This window comes from Lissotriton helveticus, chromosome 3_1 (assembly GCF_964261635.1).
Source record: "Lissotriton helveticus chromosome 3_1, aLisHel1.1, whole genome shotgun sequence".
NCBI classification, from domain to species: Eukaryota; Metazoa; Chordata; class Amphibia; order Caudata; family Salamandridae; genus Lissotriton; species Lissotriton helveticus.
The window spans coordinates 270,395,811-270,414,813 of record NC_136061.1 but is presented as its reverse complement, the minus strand read 5'-3'; the positions used below and the strand labels follow the sequence as shown (position 1 = coordinate 270,414,813).

The window sequence follows — 19,003 nt, the reverse complement described above, 5'->3', positions numbered from 1 at the left end:
ATTTCATTGTTGAGAAGTTCCATGCAGATTTCTCGTAGTCCAAGGTGTTCTGAATAACAATACCACCCCCTTTGTCCGCAGGTTTGATTGTGATTCCTCTGTCATTTTTAAGATTCGTGAGGGCTTGATATTCCGCGGCAGAGAAGTTCGTAAAGGGTGTGGGCGTTGGTAAAGCTTCCATATCGTTGAACACGGCCTGTTCAAAAGCCACAATCTCAGCTGGGATTGTGTGTGGGGGTGGGTTAAAGGTTGATTTTAACCTCAAATTGGTATCCGATGCGGGGACATCATAAGTAGAGTCTTGTTTAGACTCAAAAAATGCCTTTAATTTTAGCTTTCTGAAAAACTCCGATAGCTCACAGTGGAGTTTAAATTTGTCTGGTCTGGCAGTGGGCGCAAATCCTAGGCCTCGTTCTAAAACTTTCAATTCCATAGTCTTATGAGACTCCTGAATACTTCCTTAAGTGAGTCTCGTGTGCCGCAAGACTGGAAGCATGCGATGGTGATCCCACTCCTAAAAAAGGCTGGTGCGGATACTTCTAACCTCTCCAATTTCAGACCTATTTCTTTATTGCCCATCTTCTCAAAGATACTGGAGAGGCATGTCAACACGCAGCTTACTGTGTTTACTGAAAATCAGGGCTTTTTACATCCATCCCAGTCCGGTTTTCGGGCCAACTATTCAACTAAGACCGCACTACTAGGGGTGACGGAGAGACTTCGGCACAGTATCGATCGCGGTGAAACTTCTGCTCTCATCCTTCTGGATCTGAGCGCAGCGTTCGATACCGTGTCCCATTCCATCTTATTAAACTCTCTCCGCTCCCTTGGAATAGCTGGCCCTGCACTTGCTTGGTTTGCCTCCTTTTTAAGTGAGCGCACATTCCAAGTTTTTTCTCAGAATGCTGCATCTACGATTTGTTCTTCGGCGTATGGTGTCCCCCAGGGGTCTCAGACCGTTGCTTTTTAATATCTACATCAAACCTCTTGCTACCATCGCAGAGGAAGCCGGGCTGAGTATTTTTTCGTACGCCGATGATACTCAAATCGTTTTTTCCCTCTCCAGTGCCGAAGATGGCAATGTGTCTGGTCTGAAAACTGGTTTGTCACTTGTGGCTGAGTGGATGCAGAAGCATCTCCTCAAGCTTAACGGTGATAAAACCGAGATCATCATCTTGGGGAAGCAGAAGGATCTTTGGGGCCCTCAACATTGGCCTAGTACCATGGGTCCTACTCCTCTTCCAGTCCAGGTGGTACGTAACCTGGGTTTTCTTATCGATGACAGACTGTCCATGAGGCAACAAGCCACCAAGGTGGCGGCTATCTGTTTTACCACCTTAAGATGGCTCCAAAAAATTCTCTGGATGTTGCCCCTTGCCACGCGAAGAACAGTAGTCCAGGCTTTAGTAACATCTCGCCTGGACTACGGAAATGTTCTCTATCTTGGTGCAGATGCTGCCACTGTGGGGAAACTACAGGTTATACACAATTCTTCGGCCCGTCTCCTCTGCAACATTCCGAGGAGGTCTTCAGCTGCGCAGGCCCTTCGAGATCTCCACTGGTTGAAGATCTCGAGTCGAATTAAATTTAAAGCTTTATGCTACATTTTCAAAATAAAGCAGGGTTCTGCCCCTTTATACCTTCAAAACCTGGTCCAACCCTATAGGCCCTGTCGTACCTTGAGATCATCGGCGAACTGCGACTATGTCATCCCCAGATTTAAGTTAGTGAAGATGGGCGGAAGATCATTCTCCCATCTTGGCCCCAAACTCTGGAATGCCTTGCCCATTGCCATGAAGACTGAGACTAATATGCTCAGTTTTCGTAAAAAACTGAAAACCTTACTCTTTTAAAGTATGTTTATAGCCGTGATTGATGTCAGCTTTTTTCTTCTTTAGTCTATCCCTTGCGCCGGGAAACCCACTGCGGGTAGCTGTTGCGCACTATAAATTTTAAATAAATAAGTAAATAAATAGTGTTTAGAATTTTGTCTGAAAGATTGGTTATCAGACTCCCTGGGCACTTGTGCCCGGAATCGGGGTTTTGCTCCTGGTGTGGTTCCCTACTGGGTCCTCTGTTTCCCATGTTACATGTTGGTTGCCTTGTCGGTTGCCTCTTCTCCTGCCCCTGCCCCTGCCGCCTCTCTCTAAAAAAGGCATCTGGTGTTGGTTTTGGGGAAATTGGGGTTGCATATAAGGATTCCAGCCCATCATATGAAAGGGTGGTGGTTGTTGAAAGAATAGAGGGGGCTGACCATGGCCTGGGGTCCCGAATGTGGGCCACCCTTGTTGCTGGTTGTAATAGTTGGGTCTGCCTCTACCTCCTCTGCGACCTTTTTGTTTTTGGCTTTGGTTACTGGATGTGCTACCATTGGAGGAGTTGCTGTCTGAATCCACAGAATTATTAAGGTCTTTGCGTGGTGCTGTATAGTCAGGATCTGAGTAGGGATATACTTTCTTATACTCAAATCCCTTAAGATCTTTCTGGAATTTGGTAACTTTGGACTGCATTAAAGAGTCTTTGTACTCAGCTAGTTCTTTGTTATTCTCTTCCAGTTTTTTCTTATAGCCTGTTATCGTGGCTTTGAAATGTGACTCTGTCTGTTGGATTTCTATCAATAAGGCTTCTGATAGTCTCAAGGCTGTTTTAATGATTAAGACGAGCCAATCTCGAGTACAGTGCCATGCTATCATGGCCCATTCCTTCCGAAAAGTTGCGTCATTAAGCAATATCCTGGGGGCATTGGTGACCAGCAAGCCCCTGGGTGTCGTATTTGTAGTGAGGTATTGTTTTAGTATTGTTCCATGTAGGATAGTCCTTATTCGCTCTCTTTTTTGTTCCGTGAGTTTCTCCCATTCCGAGGTATAGGAAATAGCTTGGGATATTACAGGATCTGCAAAAATATTGGGATCCGCTAGTAATTCATCCACTTCTGCATCAGAAAAAGTGAGCCCGACATTGGCCATTTTTTCAAAGAAAGGTATGAGGTTCACACCAAAAAGATTTTTCCGGTGTATACCTAGATTAAAACTCTCACAGCTGTGCGCTGCTAAATATCATGAAACAATTGGAGAGAGAGAGGGTAAGAGGCACTCTTATTCCCCCTGGTTAGGTATGCAAAACAAAGGAAGAGTGTCATATGCAACGATGTCTGTGTGGAACACAGAAGCAGAGACTGTAAAAAAGACTATAGAAAGATACCCTCTTGTAGACACATTGGAAACCTTCAAGGGTTTTATAGGAAGCCATCACTCACCAACCTGGTTAGTGACATGCTTCATCATCGGGCCCACCAGGAGAAGCCGAATGCCTCCCTGGTGTGCTACAACGCCAGATTACTGCGGAGCTGGATTTATTGACAGTGATGTGAAAAGTCATGTTAAAAATGTCTAATACTGTACCAACCAAAATGATTTATTTACTGGTCAAAAGGTTAAAAAGGTATGTGTGGAAGAACTACCACTGATTATGATGGGAGTTGCCACTTAAAGTGGGGTCAACATGTTTCTGCCCTTTATAAGTGTAAGAATTACGTGGGCATTCGTCAGGACCGTGTAGCGTGTACCTTGGCGGTATGGGCGCGCTAAGGCCCACCCAGACCAAAGGACGTGAAAGTTAAAAATTTGTGCTATGTGTAAAAAGGGTGCAAAACAAAACACAAACCACAAGTTGTGGGAATTACCTCCACTCAGAGGAACCTGTATAGTCTGAGAAAGAAATGAAAGACAGACATACACGTAGGACAAAACATATAGTTAATGTATGATCGTTTTGATTGTCTTGACAGTCTCTGCGTTCAAGAACGCCATAGATTGGTATAGGACTAGTGCTATAAATCTATTTTAGTGCCAGAAGCGCTGTATGGTTGCCCAACGGGCATTTACAGGCATGTGGGCATGCACTATGGCAAAAGAAATGCAGGCCATAGGACAGAGCGGCTATCTTACTGCACTCGTGGATAGCGATCAATTGACCAATGATGGTGGCCTGAAGTGTTAACTCCCGAAAGTATAGGGTGACACACAAGAGTTGGGTAAAAAGATCTCACTTGTGCAGTAAAAGATCCACGCCCCATGGGTCTCGGGAGGGGGGTGGAGGCGAAAATGGAACACCCTAGAGGTAAAACGAAGGAAAGAAAAGAGCTCGTAAAATAACGGCTGACAGTAGTGACAAACAGGGCAATGTACTTAGCTCAAGGTTACTGATGCGAAGGATTCTTACGCCCACAACGCCTGGCACCCTCTTGGCACCTAGCTACTCCTGCTCCGGACCCCGTGGATGTGGGGCGAGGCGCCGGGGACGCTAATATGGAGTGCCGGTGGGAGCCGGGAAAAGGCGGGGCATCGGCAGTCAATCCGGGGCTGCGCTCAGAAAGAGGCCTGGGAGAAGAGGCCGGAAACGGCCAATCCTGGGCCGACTTCGGAACGAGGTTTGGAAGTCAAGCTCGCTCGTTCTCTTTGACTCCGGAGTGGGTCAGAGTAACTTCAGAGAGAGGCTTGAAAAAAGGAGTCCGGAGGGGACCAAACCATTCTTTGGATGTTGCCTGATGCCACCAGGAGAACCGTAGTCCAGGCGTTGGTAACATCTCGCCTGGACTATGGCAATGTCCTTTACCTTGGTGCGGATGTTGCAACTGTTAACAAACTACAGGTCGTACAAAATTCATCAGCCCGACTCCTATGTAACATCCCGAGGAGATCTTCGGCCTCCCAGGTTCTCCGTGAAGGGGTTAAAATACATATGCAGTAAAAATAAAACGACATTCTCAGTAGCATAGAGATATACATATGATGAACTCCAGCTCTATTGAAATCCTCATGCTCCATATGCTAATGTCGCCCCAGATTTTGATGATTTTTTTAACTAGGTGACAGTACAAAAAATCAGATGGCAAACACTTGTAGTCACCCAGGCTTCCTCAAATTCCAATGTAGAATAATATGAATCATTCAAAGATTAATTGAACATCTTTTTCTTAGACACAGAAAAAACCATAAAAGTACGTAACTTGGCTGACAACTGTGGACTCACCAAAGCTCTAAGGTGCATCATAGCAGATAGATTTATTTTGTGTGGTGCCCTGCGTCACTGTTAGATAGGTTGGACATTAGCGGGTTAAGGGGGGGCATGTGAGTTCATGCAAATGTTTGGTGGCGTATATATATAAGCTATAGTAGGTGGTAGTAATTTATTTTGAATATAGGTGGTGTGAGAGGCTATTATAGAAATGTTTCTGAGAAATGCTGTGTTTGTTTCATGCAACATCCATATAAGAAGTTTATTTTAGATCAAAACAGGACCTCACATGGGAGAAATGTGAGGTCGTCACAGAGATTATTTGCAGTAATATTAGTGAGCATTATTGATGTTAAGACTAGAATTTAACAATTGCTTTATTAACCTTCTTGCTTTCTAAAATATGCTTGAAATGCACCATTTGCCCGCTCTTTTTTCAAACTTTTCTCGGGGAGGGGGAGGGAAACCCCCCGAACCCTTCTTGTGGCTGTCAGGCTAACTCGCTGCGCTCGCTTGCCACAAGCCACTCATCAAAAACCTTTACTCCTCACCACTTTCAAGCCTCACCAGCCGCCACTGGGCTTTTCTGCTTGTGAATCTGTCCTGCCAAGTGTTGCCACCGCAGTCCTAGATCTTTGGAAGTGGACCTAGGGGTTTACTCCAGTGGAACAGACACATCCTCTGCTACGAGAGCAGAATAGATGCATCGCTGCTTTTGCGGGAACCGGACTGGCGCATCACACTAATAACTATTGCATCACACTTGGAACCACCTTTACGAAACCAACGCATTGCCAATACTGCATGGAAAAGATCGCTGCATCGCTTCTACAGCGTGGAGAAACCTGGTGCATCACACTCAGAACCGCCATACTTTGGAACGGCGCTTCGCTCACGGACCTGATGCATTCCACAGCTGCATGGAGAAATTCAGCGCAACCCCTCACCTGCGTGGGGATCACTGACGCATCTCGCTGTTGCAACCAGGATCAAGGTACCTTTGCTCTAGGTTCTTCGGGGGTCATATATCCGGCCTGGGCTCCATCGCGGTCGACCTTAACTCTTGACTTTGTCCCGGTCAAGTGCGACTGATTAACTCTTTAGGAGCTGCTTGCTTCTAAGCGCTATATTTTGCATTTAAGCTTTACAAATTCATATCTTGACTTCTACTAGATGGATTCTTTTTGTTTTGGTCAATTTTTATTGATAAAATCATCATCTATTTTTCTAACTTGATGTGGAGTCTTCTGTGGTGTTTTTACTGTATTGTTCTGTGAAGTGTTACACAAATACTTTACACATTGGCTCTTAAGTTAAGCCTGACTGCTCTGTGCCAAGCTACCAGCGGGTGAACACAGGATAATTTAGGCTGTGTTGTGACCCACCCTGACTAGTATTGTGCTTCTTACTTGGACAGGGCGCATACCTCTGCCTACTAGAAACCCAATTTCTAACCCTAGATATCTGCAATTCAAGAAGGAACTGAAAACTTTGCTGTTCTGACAATTCTTTCCTCATTCGACCTCAACTGAACCCTCCACGTCACATGGAGAGTTGTGCAGTAAGTAGTTCATGGCCATAATGTAAGCACGATAAATGTGTCCACAGCACCATGGCTGAGCAGTGAATGACCTCCATAACTGGGGTGCAGTGGCCCCTCATGTACCTGGCCCCTGATGCTGCTGCACTGTTTTGATAGCTACGCCCCAGCATCCCTTTGGCCCCAGACCAGAATTGTAAAAAAACATACATTTTGTTTGGCTATATGAGGGTCTCTGTTGTCTGTGCTTATCTCATAACTCTGTGTGTTATTACATGTTTTGTACAGCGTCCCCTATCCTCCGGGGTTGGAGTTTGGACTCTTAAAATAAATACTTTTTGTGCATTTCCTTTTCACAGAGTATCTCACCTGGATTAGTGGAGACCGAGTTTGCATACCAGTTTAACAACAATGACCGAGAAAAAGCAGCAGAGATGTACTCCAGTTTTAAGGTAATTTGACACGTGGCAGTACTGATATATAATTTTACCCCAGGCTTTCCATTCTAAGCAATGGCGGAGAATGGATCATTCATTTTGCTACCTGATGTTCAACAAATGAGGGGCAATGCATTTTTTTAAACTTTATTTATAAATGTCACTTTGAACATTTGATACAGTATGACATATGGATGTATTTATGGCTGCACATACAATGATACATCATGCAGGAACAAAGCTACAACAGCATCATTTACAGTCAGGGCAACCAAAACTCAATCTATGAGTACCTCATACAAAATGACATAACCCCAGGAGCATCAATCCTGCGTCTCAAGTTCCTAGGGGCCCTCCTGGAGATCCCATCATATAGCAGCAAAGGTTTTCCAACAATTATGAGTATATATTTATATAGGTTTATAGGGGGTCCCTAGTCACAGTACATATCGGGGATGAGTAACACAAATTTGGTCAATCGTCACCATCTGTTATTACCTCTGAAACACCCCTCTCTGTCTCCGCTTCCTCCTCTCTGGCCACGAAGGCCTGATAAGGGCCCCAAATATCCCTTGGATGGCTCCGTAGTGGTAAGAGTTCCCAATAGGTGTCAGACTGTGTGATGCAATAAACCATATCTGCATGCCATTCTCTTAACACTGGCAAAAGGCGACGGGCCCAGCGCATGGCAGCCCTGTAATAGGTTTCTATTTATTCAGCCCCCCCTCCCCCGATATGATATGTCAATATTACGGTCTCACAGCAAGCCCTCGGCTGTTTCCTGGGCCACGCCAGGCGAATCATGCATGTCCACAGCCCACGCCAGGCGAATCATGCGTGTCCGCAGGCGATCCAATGTCATGCGGGGCAGTAGCATCAGAATATTCATGAAACAGAATAAGAACCGAGGCAGCACCACCATTTTTATGATTGCCATGCGACCCGTGAGTGACAACAGCAACCTAAATCAAACTTTATATCGAATTTCTCTAACATAACGATGTCTGGGCCCATGTGTACCTTTGTCCCCAGATTGCACACTGAATCTGTCGCCCACTATAGAGGGTATTCCAGCTCCACCGGTATCATAGCTGGGATAAGAGGAAAATTGGTGGACTGATTCCAATTGACCCATAGCCCGGAGTGCTCCCAAAACTGCACCATCGCATTCAGCACCGGAGTAAGATTAATCTCCGGGTCGCATACCTAGAGTAACGTATCATCTGCATAGGCCGAGATAATTTACTTATAGCTTGAAAACCTCAGGCCTCAGTGAGCATGATATTCATGAAGTCCACATGCCAATGGCTCAACGACCAGGGCATACAGCAGAGGCAACAGGGGGCAGCACTGTCTGGTCCCCCTCATGATAACAATAGGGGCAGAAACCGTGCCATTAATCTGGAGTCGCGCTGTCGGTTGTGTGCAAAGTAACTTGGCCAATTGAAGAAATGAAGCACCACTCTACTGAGTCAATGCTTTCTAAGCTCCAAGAAGAAACGCTTCTGCAAGTACCTCTGGAGCTAGTCGCTGAATAACACCAAACATGGTCCGGAGGTTAAATGTCAAGCTGAGGCCTGGAACACACCCAACTTGTTCGGGGCCAACCAAACCCGGTAGCAGCAGGGCCAAACGATTAGTTAATATCTTTGCATATATTTTGGTGTCAACATTCAGTACGACACATCCTTTCCATCTTTGGATCATGTAATGTGGCTCTATTGCTTCAAATGGGAGATGTAATAAAGGATGCACAGCTTGGCTGAACATTTGATGGTATCAGCACTAGTGCTCTGCTCTATGAACCGTTTTTACTCAGAAGCCAGTGCAATCTAGAAAAGTAGACAAAGGGCGGGACCGGAAGGACTGTGAGAATGGTTGTCGATGTGCAGTTAATGACAGCGCGAGCACTGCATAATAAGTGAGAATAATAGCAACCTAAGTGGCTGCTCCTTTGAACCCTACAATCTACAGTAGTACAATCAGTGCTTCAAATGCTTTTGCATGAGCACAAAAGTCTATTGCCCCTCACTCTACACCATTCTACGTTGCACCACTCCATTCTACGCATTACACTCTATTTTGCACCACTGCACATCACTCTACTCTGCACTACTCTACTCTACGCCACACCACTGCAATCTATGCCACTCAACTCTATGCCACTCTACTCTGCACCACTGCATTCTATGCACCTGGGCTCTACTCCACTCTACTCTGCACCACTCCACGCCACGCCACTCTACTCTACAACACTGCACTCTATCCCACTGCACTCTACTTTACTGTACTTTAAGCCACTGCATTCTATGCTGCTGCACCCTACACCACTGGACTCTATGCCACAGCATTCTACTCTGCATCACTCCCCTCTATGCCACTTTACTCTACTCTGTGTCACTCTACTCTGCGCCACTCCACACCACTGCACTCTATTCCACTGCACTCTACTCTACGCCACTCTACTATGCGCCACTCCACACCACTGCACTCTACACCACTGCACCGCATGCCACTGCACCCCAAGCCTTGCTACTCTACGACACTGACTTCTATGCCACTGTACACAGCAGCACTCTACTCTGCACCAGTGCACTCTATGCCACTGCACTTCACTTCACTGCACTCTGTGCAGAAAAAAAAGAATACCGTTTGATATAGGGCTTCATTCATCTGACACAGCAAACAGTAAAATGCATTCATAGAAACCGCTGTGATTGTCATTCATAAATTAGTTGGACTTCCTCTCCACCATGGGGACGAAGTAATTTACTCTGTCCCCATGGCTGACCAACAGGCCGTTCACGTACATCTAAATCAGGCCTTACATGTGTGCCTGCTGCGAGTGCTGAGCTGGCTCGAACTAGTGGTGCTGTGTGGGCGGTTCTGCTGTAGCTTGTTTGCCTGGAGACTTCACAGAGTGTTCAGGTGGACCTGTGAACATTTCCAGCTCTTTCGGGCCAGGCTCCAACACTGTTACAAGGCACTCCTTGTTACAGCCTTGACCTCCTCTCTTACTCTTTTCAACCTTCTGCTTCTCCCTCTTATTCTATGCTCTCTGTCCTTTTCCACCACTTTCTCTGCCTCTTTGCCCCTTGACCTTTTTGCTGCTTTCTGGGCCTTTTCTACATCCTTTTTTAGTTTTAGTGTCTACCGTTTTCTTGTGCATTTTTCACCTTTTCCTTGCCGTTATCTGTACATCTTATTCTTTCTCATTCATTCCTTGTCACTTCTGTGTGCAAATGTCAGTCTTTGTTTGCCACTGCTCTGTACATTTCTCATTCTTTCACATTAATTATTTGCTGCTTTAGTGTGCATTGCTCATTCTCTCTCTGCCACTTTTCTGGGCATCAGTCACCCTTTCTCATTCATTGTTCGCTGCTCTTCTGCGCTTTTGACTGTAAATTCTTTAACGTTCCCTCTACCTTTTTCACTCAATACTTGCCACCTTTTGGCCTCTGTTAGTCTCATCCCTGTTACCCCTTTTTTAAGTTTCACACTCTCAGGTGCTCTCTTACCTCCTCCTCCCTCTGTTTTGTTCTCCTTCTTGCCCTTCTCTGCCACTGCAGCCTTTTTCACCTCCACTTCCTTTTCGCTTACAGCTGTTTGCTTAGCTCTGCTTACTGCCCAGAAGTTTCTTGCAGCGACCAGGACTTCTGACACCCACTGCTGCTACGCAACCGCTTCTGTCCTCACCTAGAACCAAAGCACACCTCCCAGAGTTGCTGCTGAGTCTCGTCAGCCAGCGCTGAAGGTACATTCTAATGCTCCACCTGCCACTTCTCCAACACCCTTCTCCGCCCTTCCTCCACCCATGCATTCACTGCATACAACATACACCTCACACTCGCCCATGCACTGGCGCCGCCGGCCAGCCTCAAAGCTTGAAAAATAAAACGATAGTAAAATGGGTTTATTATTGTTTTATTTTTCAAGTTCTAGTGGGGGAAGTCAGGAGAGGGAGTGGCTGGCCCAGTCATCAGTGCACATGTCGGTTTGGCTGGCCGTCTCAGGGCGGCCAAACTGACATGTGCACTGAGCTGTCTCCAACCCCAGCTGCGTTGCTGGGTTGGAGACAGCAAGCACAGGCTCTCAGTCTCTGAGAGTGCAAATTCACGGCGCTCAGGCCAACCCATATGCTGCTTTCAAACTTGAGAGCAGCATCAGGATTGGCTGCAGGGGATTCTGGGAGCCTGTGCTCAAGCGAGGACTCAGTGCAGAAGAGCGGCGGGCCTGCGTCATGTACGTTTATTTTTCTGTTTTCGTCCACACAGCAGGCGCTACTGCACCCATGCTCACCTGACCCCCTACCTTTCCCCAGTTCCACCGCTCCCTATCCTGTCTTCTCCCAAACACTCACTACCTCCCTAAAGAAACCGCCAAAATCTTGGCCCTGCTGAAAGACCACTCATCGGACCTGCTCTTCCTGATGGAAACCTAGTTGACTTGTTGACTCCCGACATTGGCACAGCTGTCCCTCCCGAATACAAGGTCATAAGACTGGATAGGACTAACAGACCTGGAGGAGGGCTCATCATCATCTTTAAAGAGCATTTGCTGTTCTCCACCACCTAAGCTGGCACCAATATCAAGATGGAAAATTTTACATTTAAACCCCACTACGCCACAAGCTATATCCTAAGCGGGACCCACATCTACTACTCACCTCCACCCCCCCCCCCGCTCCCCCGACCAGCTTCAAAAGCACAAATATGGATTTTATCTTCGCACCTGATACTCGACTCCAACACCTTCATCCTCCTTGGTGACCTTAACTACTACCAGGAGGGCCCCATCAAGACCCAACGCAGCCAACCTCCTGGAGGAACGCAGAAACCTCAGACTCACCCAGCAAGTGGAAGGCACCACCCATGCCACAGGACACCTACTGGATGCCATCCTTACCAGTCTCAGTGAAATCACAGTGGACAAGCCCACACCCATCATCTGCTCTGACCATACCCATATCCTTTTGAACATACTCATCCCTCTCCACTGAAGAAATGCCATCATTAAACCCTCACAGTTGGATTAGAACAAGGCCTCAGAAGACTCCTTGACCTTTGAATTCCTACACCACTGGCTGCAACACCTCAATGACCCCCTCCTCCAGATCCATCTCCAATTTCAATGCCTGGATTACCTCCTGCCCAGAAACCATGACCTCACTCATGACCACCAACGCCACCAGAACCAGACCACAAGTTGCTACACAGAAGAGCTCAAATTCACCAAGTGATGCTGCAAGCAACTGGAAAGCAGATGGAGACAAAGCTGGACAACACTGACAAGAGGAACTACAGATCAGCCTTCAGATGATATAAACAAATCAGAGCTGCCAAGCGCTCCACTCTCTAAGACCACATCTAAAGCAGCACCAACAGTGCCAAGAAAATCTAAGTTCTACCAGTGTTACTCCCTCGCAAGACCTCTGTACCCAGCTGTCCCTCTTCTTCAACAACAAGATCTCCAGCATCTATGAAAACTGAGTCCGAACCAGGCCCCTCCACCCTCACTGCCACCCTACCCGTCACTTCCAATGCCCAGAGAACCACCCTGACCACCTGGCCCACCACCACCATTCAAGAAATCACATAATCTATGTGCTCCATACACTCTAGAGCCCAATCGGACCCCTGGCCTAATCACTTATTCACTAATGGACTAGACCCTATCAGCTCAGCCCTCTTCCCAATTCTGAATGAGTCGATCAACACATACACCATCCTGGATGCCTTGAAACACGCCACAGTTCTTCTTCTCCCAAAGAACCCTTCAGCAAGCCCTCATACACTAGCCAAATAGTGGCCCATCTCCCTGCTACCCTTACTGGTGAACGTCATGGAGAAGATCATGAACAACATCTAGTGCCCAACCTGAAGGATAACAACCTCCTCAACAACACCCAAAACATTTTCAGACCCAACCACAGAACTGAAATTACCCTCATTACCACCTTGTGCGACATCCGACTGCCTTCTTCTGGATCTATCCACCACCTTGGATACTGTCATCCACCCCATCCACCTACCTCAAGCTCAATGCAGACAAGACAGAAGTAATCATCTTTGGCAAAGACACCTCGCTTTGGCACTCCAGCTGGTGGCCTGCTGATCTCAAACCCACATCCAACCCTACCGCCCATGCGAAGAACCTTGGAATAGTAATTGACAACCAACTTGCTATGACAGGCCAAGTGAATGCAGTCTCAACCTCCTATTTCCACACACTCAAGATATTCAAGAAGATTTTCAAGTGGCTTCCCGTCAGCCAGGTCCTCATCTTCATCAGGTTCGACTACGGTAACACCATCCACATAGAAATCAAAGTGCAATTGACCAGAAAACTGCAGACATACAGAACTCAGCTGCCAGATTCACACTCTGATCCCCTTCCCCCAGGATGCATCCATATCATCTGGCACCTTAAAGACCTTCACTGACTACCCATCTGCAAATAGGCGCTCTTCAAACTTATCATGCAGCCAAACAAAGCCTTGCGCAGCTTTGGTCTCACCTACCTCAATATTTGCATTAATTTTCCCCTACTTACCCAACACCTCCCTTCAGGCGGACTCCTATTCACACACATCCCCCGCATTTGCAGAACCGGATCCAGTGGCCGTGCCTTCCCCTAGCTTGCTCTTGAGCCTTGCATGACCAACCACTGCACATTGGAGTCACCTCCTCAGTTCTTGAATTTCACTAGAACCAGAAAACATGACTCTTCACCTACTCTTGACCCTCGCTCGAATGACGCCGCCCCTGCTTTTCAGTGGCAGGATACCCTTCAGAGTGAGATATGCATAACATATATACCCTCCCAGGTCAGTCATCCATTACATAACATCCATCATTTAATATATCACTAAAAAAGTAAGGGGGCTACCCCAAAAAAAACACACATAGTTGCAATTGTGTCAGATAGATCTTCCAGTTTTGGTGCTGTTATGGCATGAGCTTCCAGACCAAAAGTCAAACTACGTACAAGGAGAGCTGTAGGATTCACCTCCTGCTGTCTTACTAACCTGATCAGCTGTTTTGGATGAAGTTGCAACTATCTGTAAAACACCAGTCAGATCACACATCTTAGAACCAAGGTAATCTGACATCTTAATTCCTTGCAACCGTATCATTTCAACCAAACCTCTCGGAACATTCCGATTTATCTTTTGAGCCTTGAAAAAGCCCCAGGCCTTTGTGCCTAAAGGAGATGAAACACGTGTTGGCTGTCAGATGCACTCCATCTCTTCCTTTAGCCATTACATGCTTTGTTCTACAGTTGCACAGAACTACATGAATACTTTTCTTTGATGGTATAAAATAGCCAAACAGTTGACAAAGTATACCATATAACCATTTATGGAAATCCATAATATGATCTGTGTTTTTTATCTGTACATGAACAAATGTATGACTTGTCGCAATTTTTTACTCTGGGCCTGAGCTCCTTACCCAGGTGCTAGTGGACATGCACTATGACACCAACTGAAATTGCATTTCTTCATAAATTGGAATAATAAGGAAGATGAATTAGGACACTGGGACCCACTATCGACTAGCTAAAATTATATTTAATTGTTATTGTTTTTAATGTCATTTTTCTATTTCAACCATATATCTTCATTGTCAGGCAGCAGCATGTGTTCTTTTTTTTCTTTCTTTTTATCATTGTGACTTATGTTGACAATAAAAAAATGAACCATTGCACCAGCTTGTCAAGACCAGACCTATTGTCTTAACCAATTCTTGTTAATTGTATGGGCTCAAATAGAGCATTTCTATGTTGCCCTGAACTTTGAAAGTACAACTCCTGTTGACTTTTAATTTCAACTGACATGCGGATCTCCACCTGTGGAACTTTAGAGTGCTAGGAATTGGCTATGGCAAATAAGCTGGTACTACAAAAATATTGAAATCTATAATGGTTGGATTACTTACAGGTAATCTTGATTACTCCTGATTCAGATTTTCCTTGTCACATTCATTGCATGTTTAGGGAGGCCTCCCTCTGGGGACAGTTTCTCCCGTACTGCATAAGCACCCTCCACTCTATTTATCTATCTTATGTATCTAATTATATAACTTTTACATCTTTTTTTTCATTTTCCCTGTACTGAAAACTACCCCTTCCTCCAAAAGGCAGAGCTGTAAAGCAGTTCAGCCTGGAATACTGAGCTTCAAGAAATTAGGGGGGAGATAGAAAATTAAGATTGTTTTGAAGAATTCGTAGATCAGGAGTAATGACGATTACAGGTAAGTTACACAACTATTACCTTCCAATCTTGTCTTCCTCAACCCCAGTCCTTACTTGTTTTGGAAATGTCAAACTCACCCAAATAAGTTAAATTTAGTTTCAAATCTGTTTATTGAATATACTTTGAACAGGGAAAGTAAAATCCCAAAGAACATAATACACGGATTGAGTATTGCAAGAAACAGACATTAAAGTATAAACCAAAGTGGGATATGGGAGTAATAAAAGAATGGGAAGGGAGTAATGCGCTGTCTCCTTTGCTTGAGTTACAAATAAACATTGTTTTAGAAAGAGAGGTCTCCGTTAAATAAAGCACCCTTTTATAGGGGTCTTATGTGCCCAACCCAGGTGGCGAGACGGAATGAGTGGGGTGTATACCTATCAATGTAGTACTTTGCTCGTGTATTCGCCGCTATGCTTTATTGTTAGCAGATTTTGTGAATAGTGGATGTTTACCTCAACCGACAAACAGGGGAGGGATAGACGGACCCCAAGTGAAGGGGACAGAAAGGGGAGGATGCGTTCAGGCTGTCATTGGGTTAGAAAGGCTAGAGCACCCTAGGGAGGGGAGGAGGGCATCCCTTCATGGGTCCAATGGAGTAGGAGAAGTCTGCTGTGCACCTCTAGAATAGGGCACAAGGGGGTCACCAAAGAGCTGTAAGGCTCTCAGGTGAGGAGGAACCAAGCAGGAATGCTCTATCTGGGAGAGAGGCTGAATTAGTAGCTGCCAGTAACGAGTGAATTTAGTGTCTGTATGATTAATACGGGCAGTAAGCAACTCGAGGGCCAGAACGTGCCATAGGCAGAGAAACTGTGGCAATAGGTGGGGGATTAGGTTTCTTCCAGTATAGAGCTATGGAATACCGAGCTGCGCCTAGCATTTCTGTTATTAATCGCCAGTCCGAGTGAGTCATGGCTACAAATGTTGAAGGTCTGATACCTAACAGGGTCACTATCGGAGAGCTAGGAATAGGGAATCCCACTTAGTCCTTGATATGACTAAGGATTTCTTTCCAAAATCAGACTGGGACAGGACCACCAGATATGAACGAGGTCACCTCTATCTCCCTGACACCTCCAATAAGCTGGGGGAAAGCCCGGTAACATCTGCTGGATACGGGCCAGGGTAAAGTACCATTGCGTCATAAGTTTATAAGACGACTCACATTGTGGGATGCTTTGGTAGATTTTTGCGATATCTTGCCACAGGCTGTCACAGCTCTCTGAGAGAATCTCCTAGGCAAGCTCTATATTCCATTGTTTTTGATACATGTGGGGTTGAAGTTGTTGCAAGTGTTGGAGTACTTTATAGGCGTGAGAGATCAATCCCCTCGAGCCCTCAAAGTTGCGAACTAGAGTCTCAAAGGCAGTGAGCTGCCTGGTCGCTCCTTATGTGTAGGTGGGGAGAGAGCAACCAATGACGAAGTTGATAGTATTGCATCTGTGCCCTGTCGGTAAGGTGGAATGATTAGGGAAAGGAGGAGGTCATCCTCAAACAAAGAAATCTTGTATTCGCGTCCTCCATGGCGAATGCCCCAGATGATGGGCGAACGGCAGATTGCGATCGCCAGAGGTTCCACCACTAGGGCAAATAAGAGTGGAAACAATGAGCAGCCTTGCCTGGTGCCGCAATATATGGGGATGGAGGAGGTTAGATGGCCATTAATGCAAATGTGTGTGGTCGGCTGCGTGTATGGGGCCATCAGTCTAGAGATCATGATAAGGCCTAGCCCTATTTGTCTCAGAACCTCCCTAAGAAAGCGCCAGTTTACCCAGTCATTGGCTTTCACAGCGTCTAATCACACCAGGCAAGCAGGTAATGTCTCTATAGTGAACTTTTTCGATGAGATGGGCTATACGGTGGATGTTATCCACACCCTGGCGATGTTGAGTAAAGCCAACCTGATCCAGGTCTATGATACATGGCAAACAGGGTTCCAAATGATTCGCAAGGATCTTTGTATAAATCTTCACGTCTGTGTTTAGGAGGGCAATGGGACAGTACGAAGTACAAAGGGAAGGATCTTTCCCCGGCTTAGGAACAAGCACTATCTCAGCTTCTGACATAGTTGGAGTAAGGCCGGTGGCATCAGTGAAATTATTAAAAAGGTGAAGAAGATGATCTTGATGCTGCGGATAGAAAGTTTGATAAAAGACAACAGGAAGACCGTCAGACCGTGAGGGCTGGGAGTTTTACCTGTTGGAAGCTGTTTGAGGGCTTTTGCTATTCCCTCTTGCGAGATTGGTTCATCTAAGAGGTTCATGTGATAGGGACTAACAGGTTCCTAGGGCAGGAATCAAGAAAGGCAGTGATTTCCTCTGGAGGGCATGGTTTGTCCGCGTATAAATCTCCGTAGAAATTTGAAAGAGTTAAGCTCTTGTCAAGTTCCGATATGGCCCAAGTGCCATCTGTTCGCAGAAGTTGGTGATGTGAGCGCACATGGTTTTGGCCCATATGCGCCGCACTAGGCATGATCCAACATTGTCTCCCCCTGTATAGAACTTTTGTTTGAGAGTGAGAAAGAGGCGTTCTGCTTTATTAGTACGGTGTAAGCAGAGCTAGCCTTGCAAAGCAGCCAGCTGTTGTTTATTATGAAGAGAGGGTTGTTGGTGGTCCCTTCTCTCTAGGGCTTTGATGTCAGCAGTCAGGGTCGATTCTAGAAGGCTTGCTTCCCGAGATCAGGCTATCGCGATAGAGGATATGACTCCCCGGATGGTCACCTTAAAAGCATCCCATCTGACAGCTTCCGCAGTACCAGAGGTATAATCTGTGATGTAAAAGGCCTCAATCTCTTTCAGGATATCCGCTAGATTGACTGGATCACGGAGGACCTGGGGAGGTAGTCTCCATCTAGGTTGAGTGATACGCTGAGGATTGAGAGGCTGAAGTGATATCGAGATATGGGCATGGTCAGATAATGAAATGTTGGATAACTCTGTAGTAATTAACGATTGGAGCAAGGGGAGGGAGAGAAAATAATAGTCAATTCGGGAGTATGAACGGTGTGCATGGGAGAAGAATGAGAAGTCTTTGGAATCAGGGTAAAAATATCTCCAGGCATCAAATAGCCCTAAGTCAGTAAGGGTGTTTTTAAGAGCTGCAGACATGGCACCAGTGCCCTGGAACACGTGCACTACGGTCCCAGTCAGGATGCCAGACCAGGTTAAAGTCACCCCCAAGAATAATCGCTTCTTTAGACGGTTTTAGCAGGTCATTTAGGTGTGAGCGCAAGTATACGATATGGGCCTGGTTAGGGGCATAAATATTTAAGAGTATCAGAGGTCACGTGCCCCAGTGTATTTGAATTTCAAGATAGCGCCCTTCAGTGTTCCTTATCAACTTAGGGGCTTTCCCAGCCAGACCAGTCTTAAGTAGTATGGCTACTCCAGCAGTTTTAGTAGAAAAACAGGCCCAGTCTTGCGTTAGACATTCACGATGTGACATGAGGCAAGTGTCAATGGAGAGGAGGTGGATCTCCTGAAGGAATATAATATCAGGTTCCTGAAGAAGAAGGTACCGCCAGACCTGGTGTCTCTTATTTGGGGAGTTAAGTCCCCTAATGTTTAGTGAGAGGAGTTTAAAGAGATTAGTTCCCTTAGGGCACAGGGCCGAGACAATGAGTCCAACAACTAGGCCGGGGAATAAATTATTGTGCACCGCCCCAGTGACCAAATGGCGGTGGCTCGCTCGGCGGTGGCTCCCCTCGGTGGCAGGCCCGATCCCACTGATGTCCACAGGGCGGAGCAAGTCTCA

The 19,003-nt window shown here is 46.1% G+C and overlaps 1 protein-coding gene across 1 annotated transcript in view; it reads left to right on the top strand.

Annotated features, from left to right (window-relative positions):
• The window catches only part of DHRS11 (dehydrogenase/reductase 11), a 554,518-nt gene that overhangs the window by 506,405 nt on the left and 29,110 nt on the right, over window positions 1–19,003 (top strand). Inside the window, exon 5 of the mRNA XM_078679785.1 lies at window positions 6,916–7,008. Coding sequence (XP_078535911.1) covers window positions 6,916–7,008 — 93 coding nt within the window. The remainder of the gene's footprint in view (window positions 1–6,915; window positions 7,009–19,003) is intronic.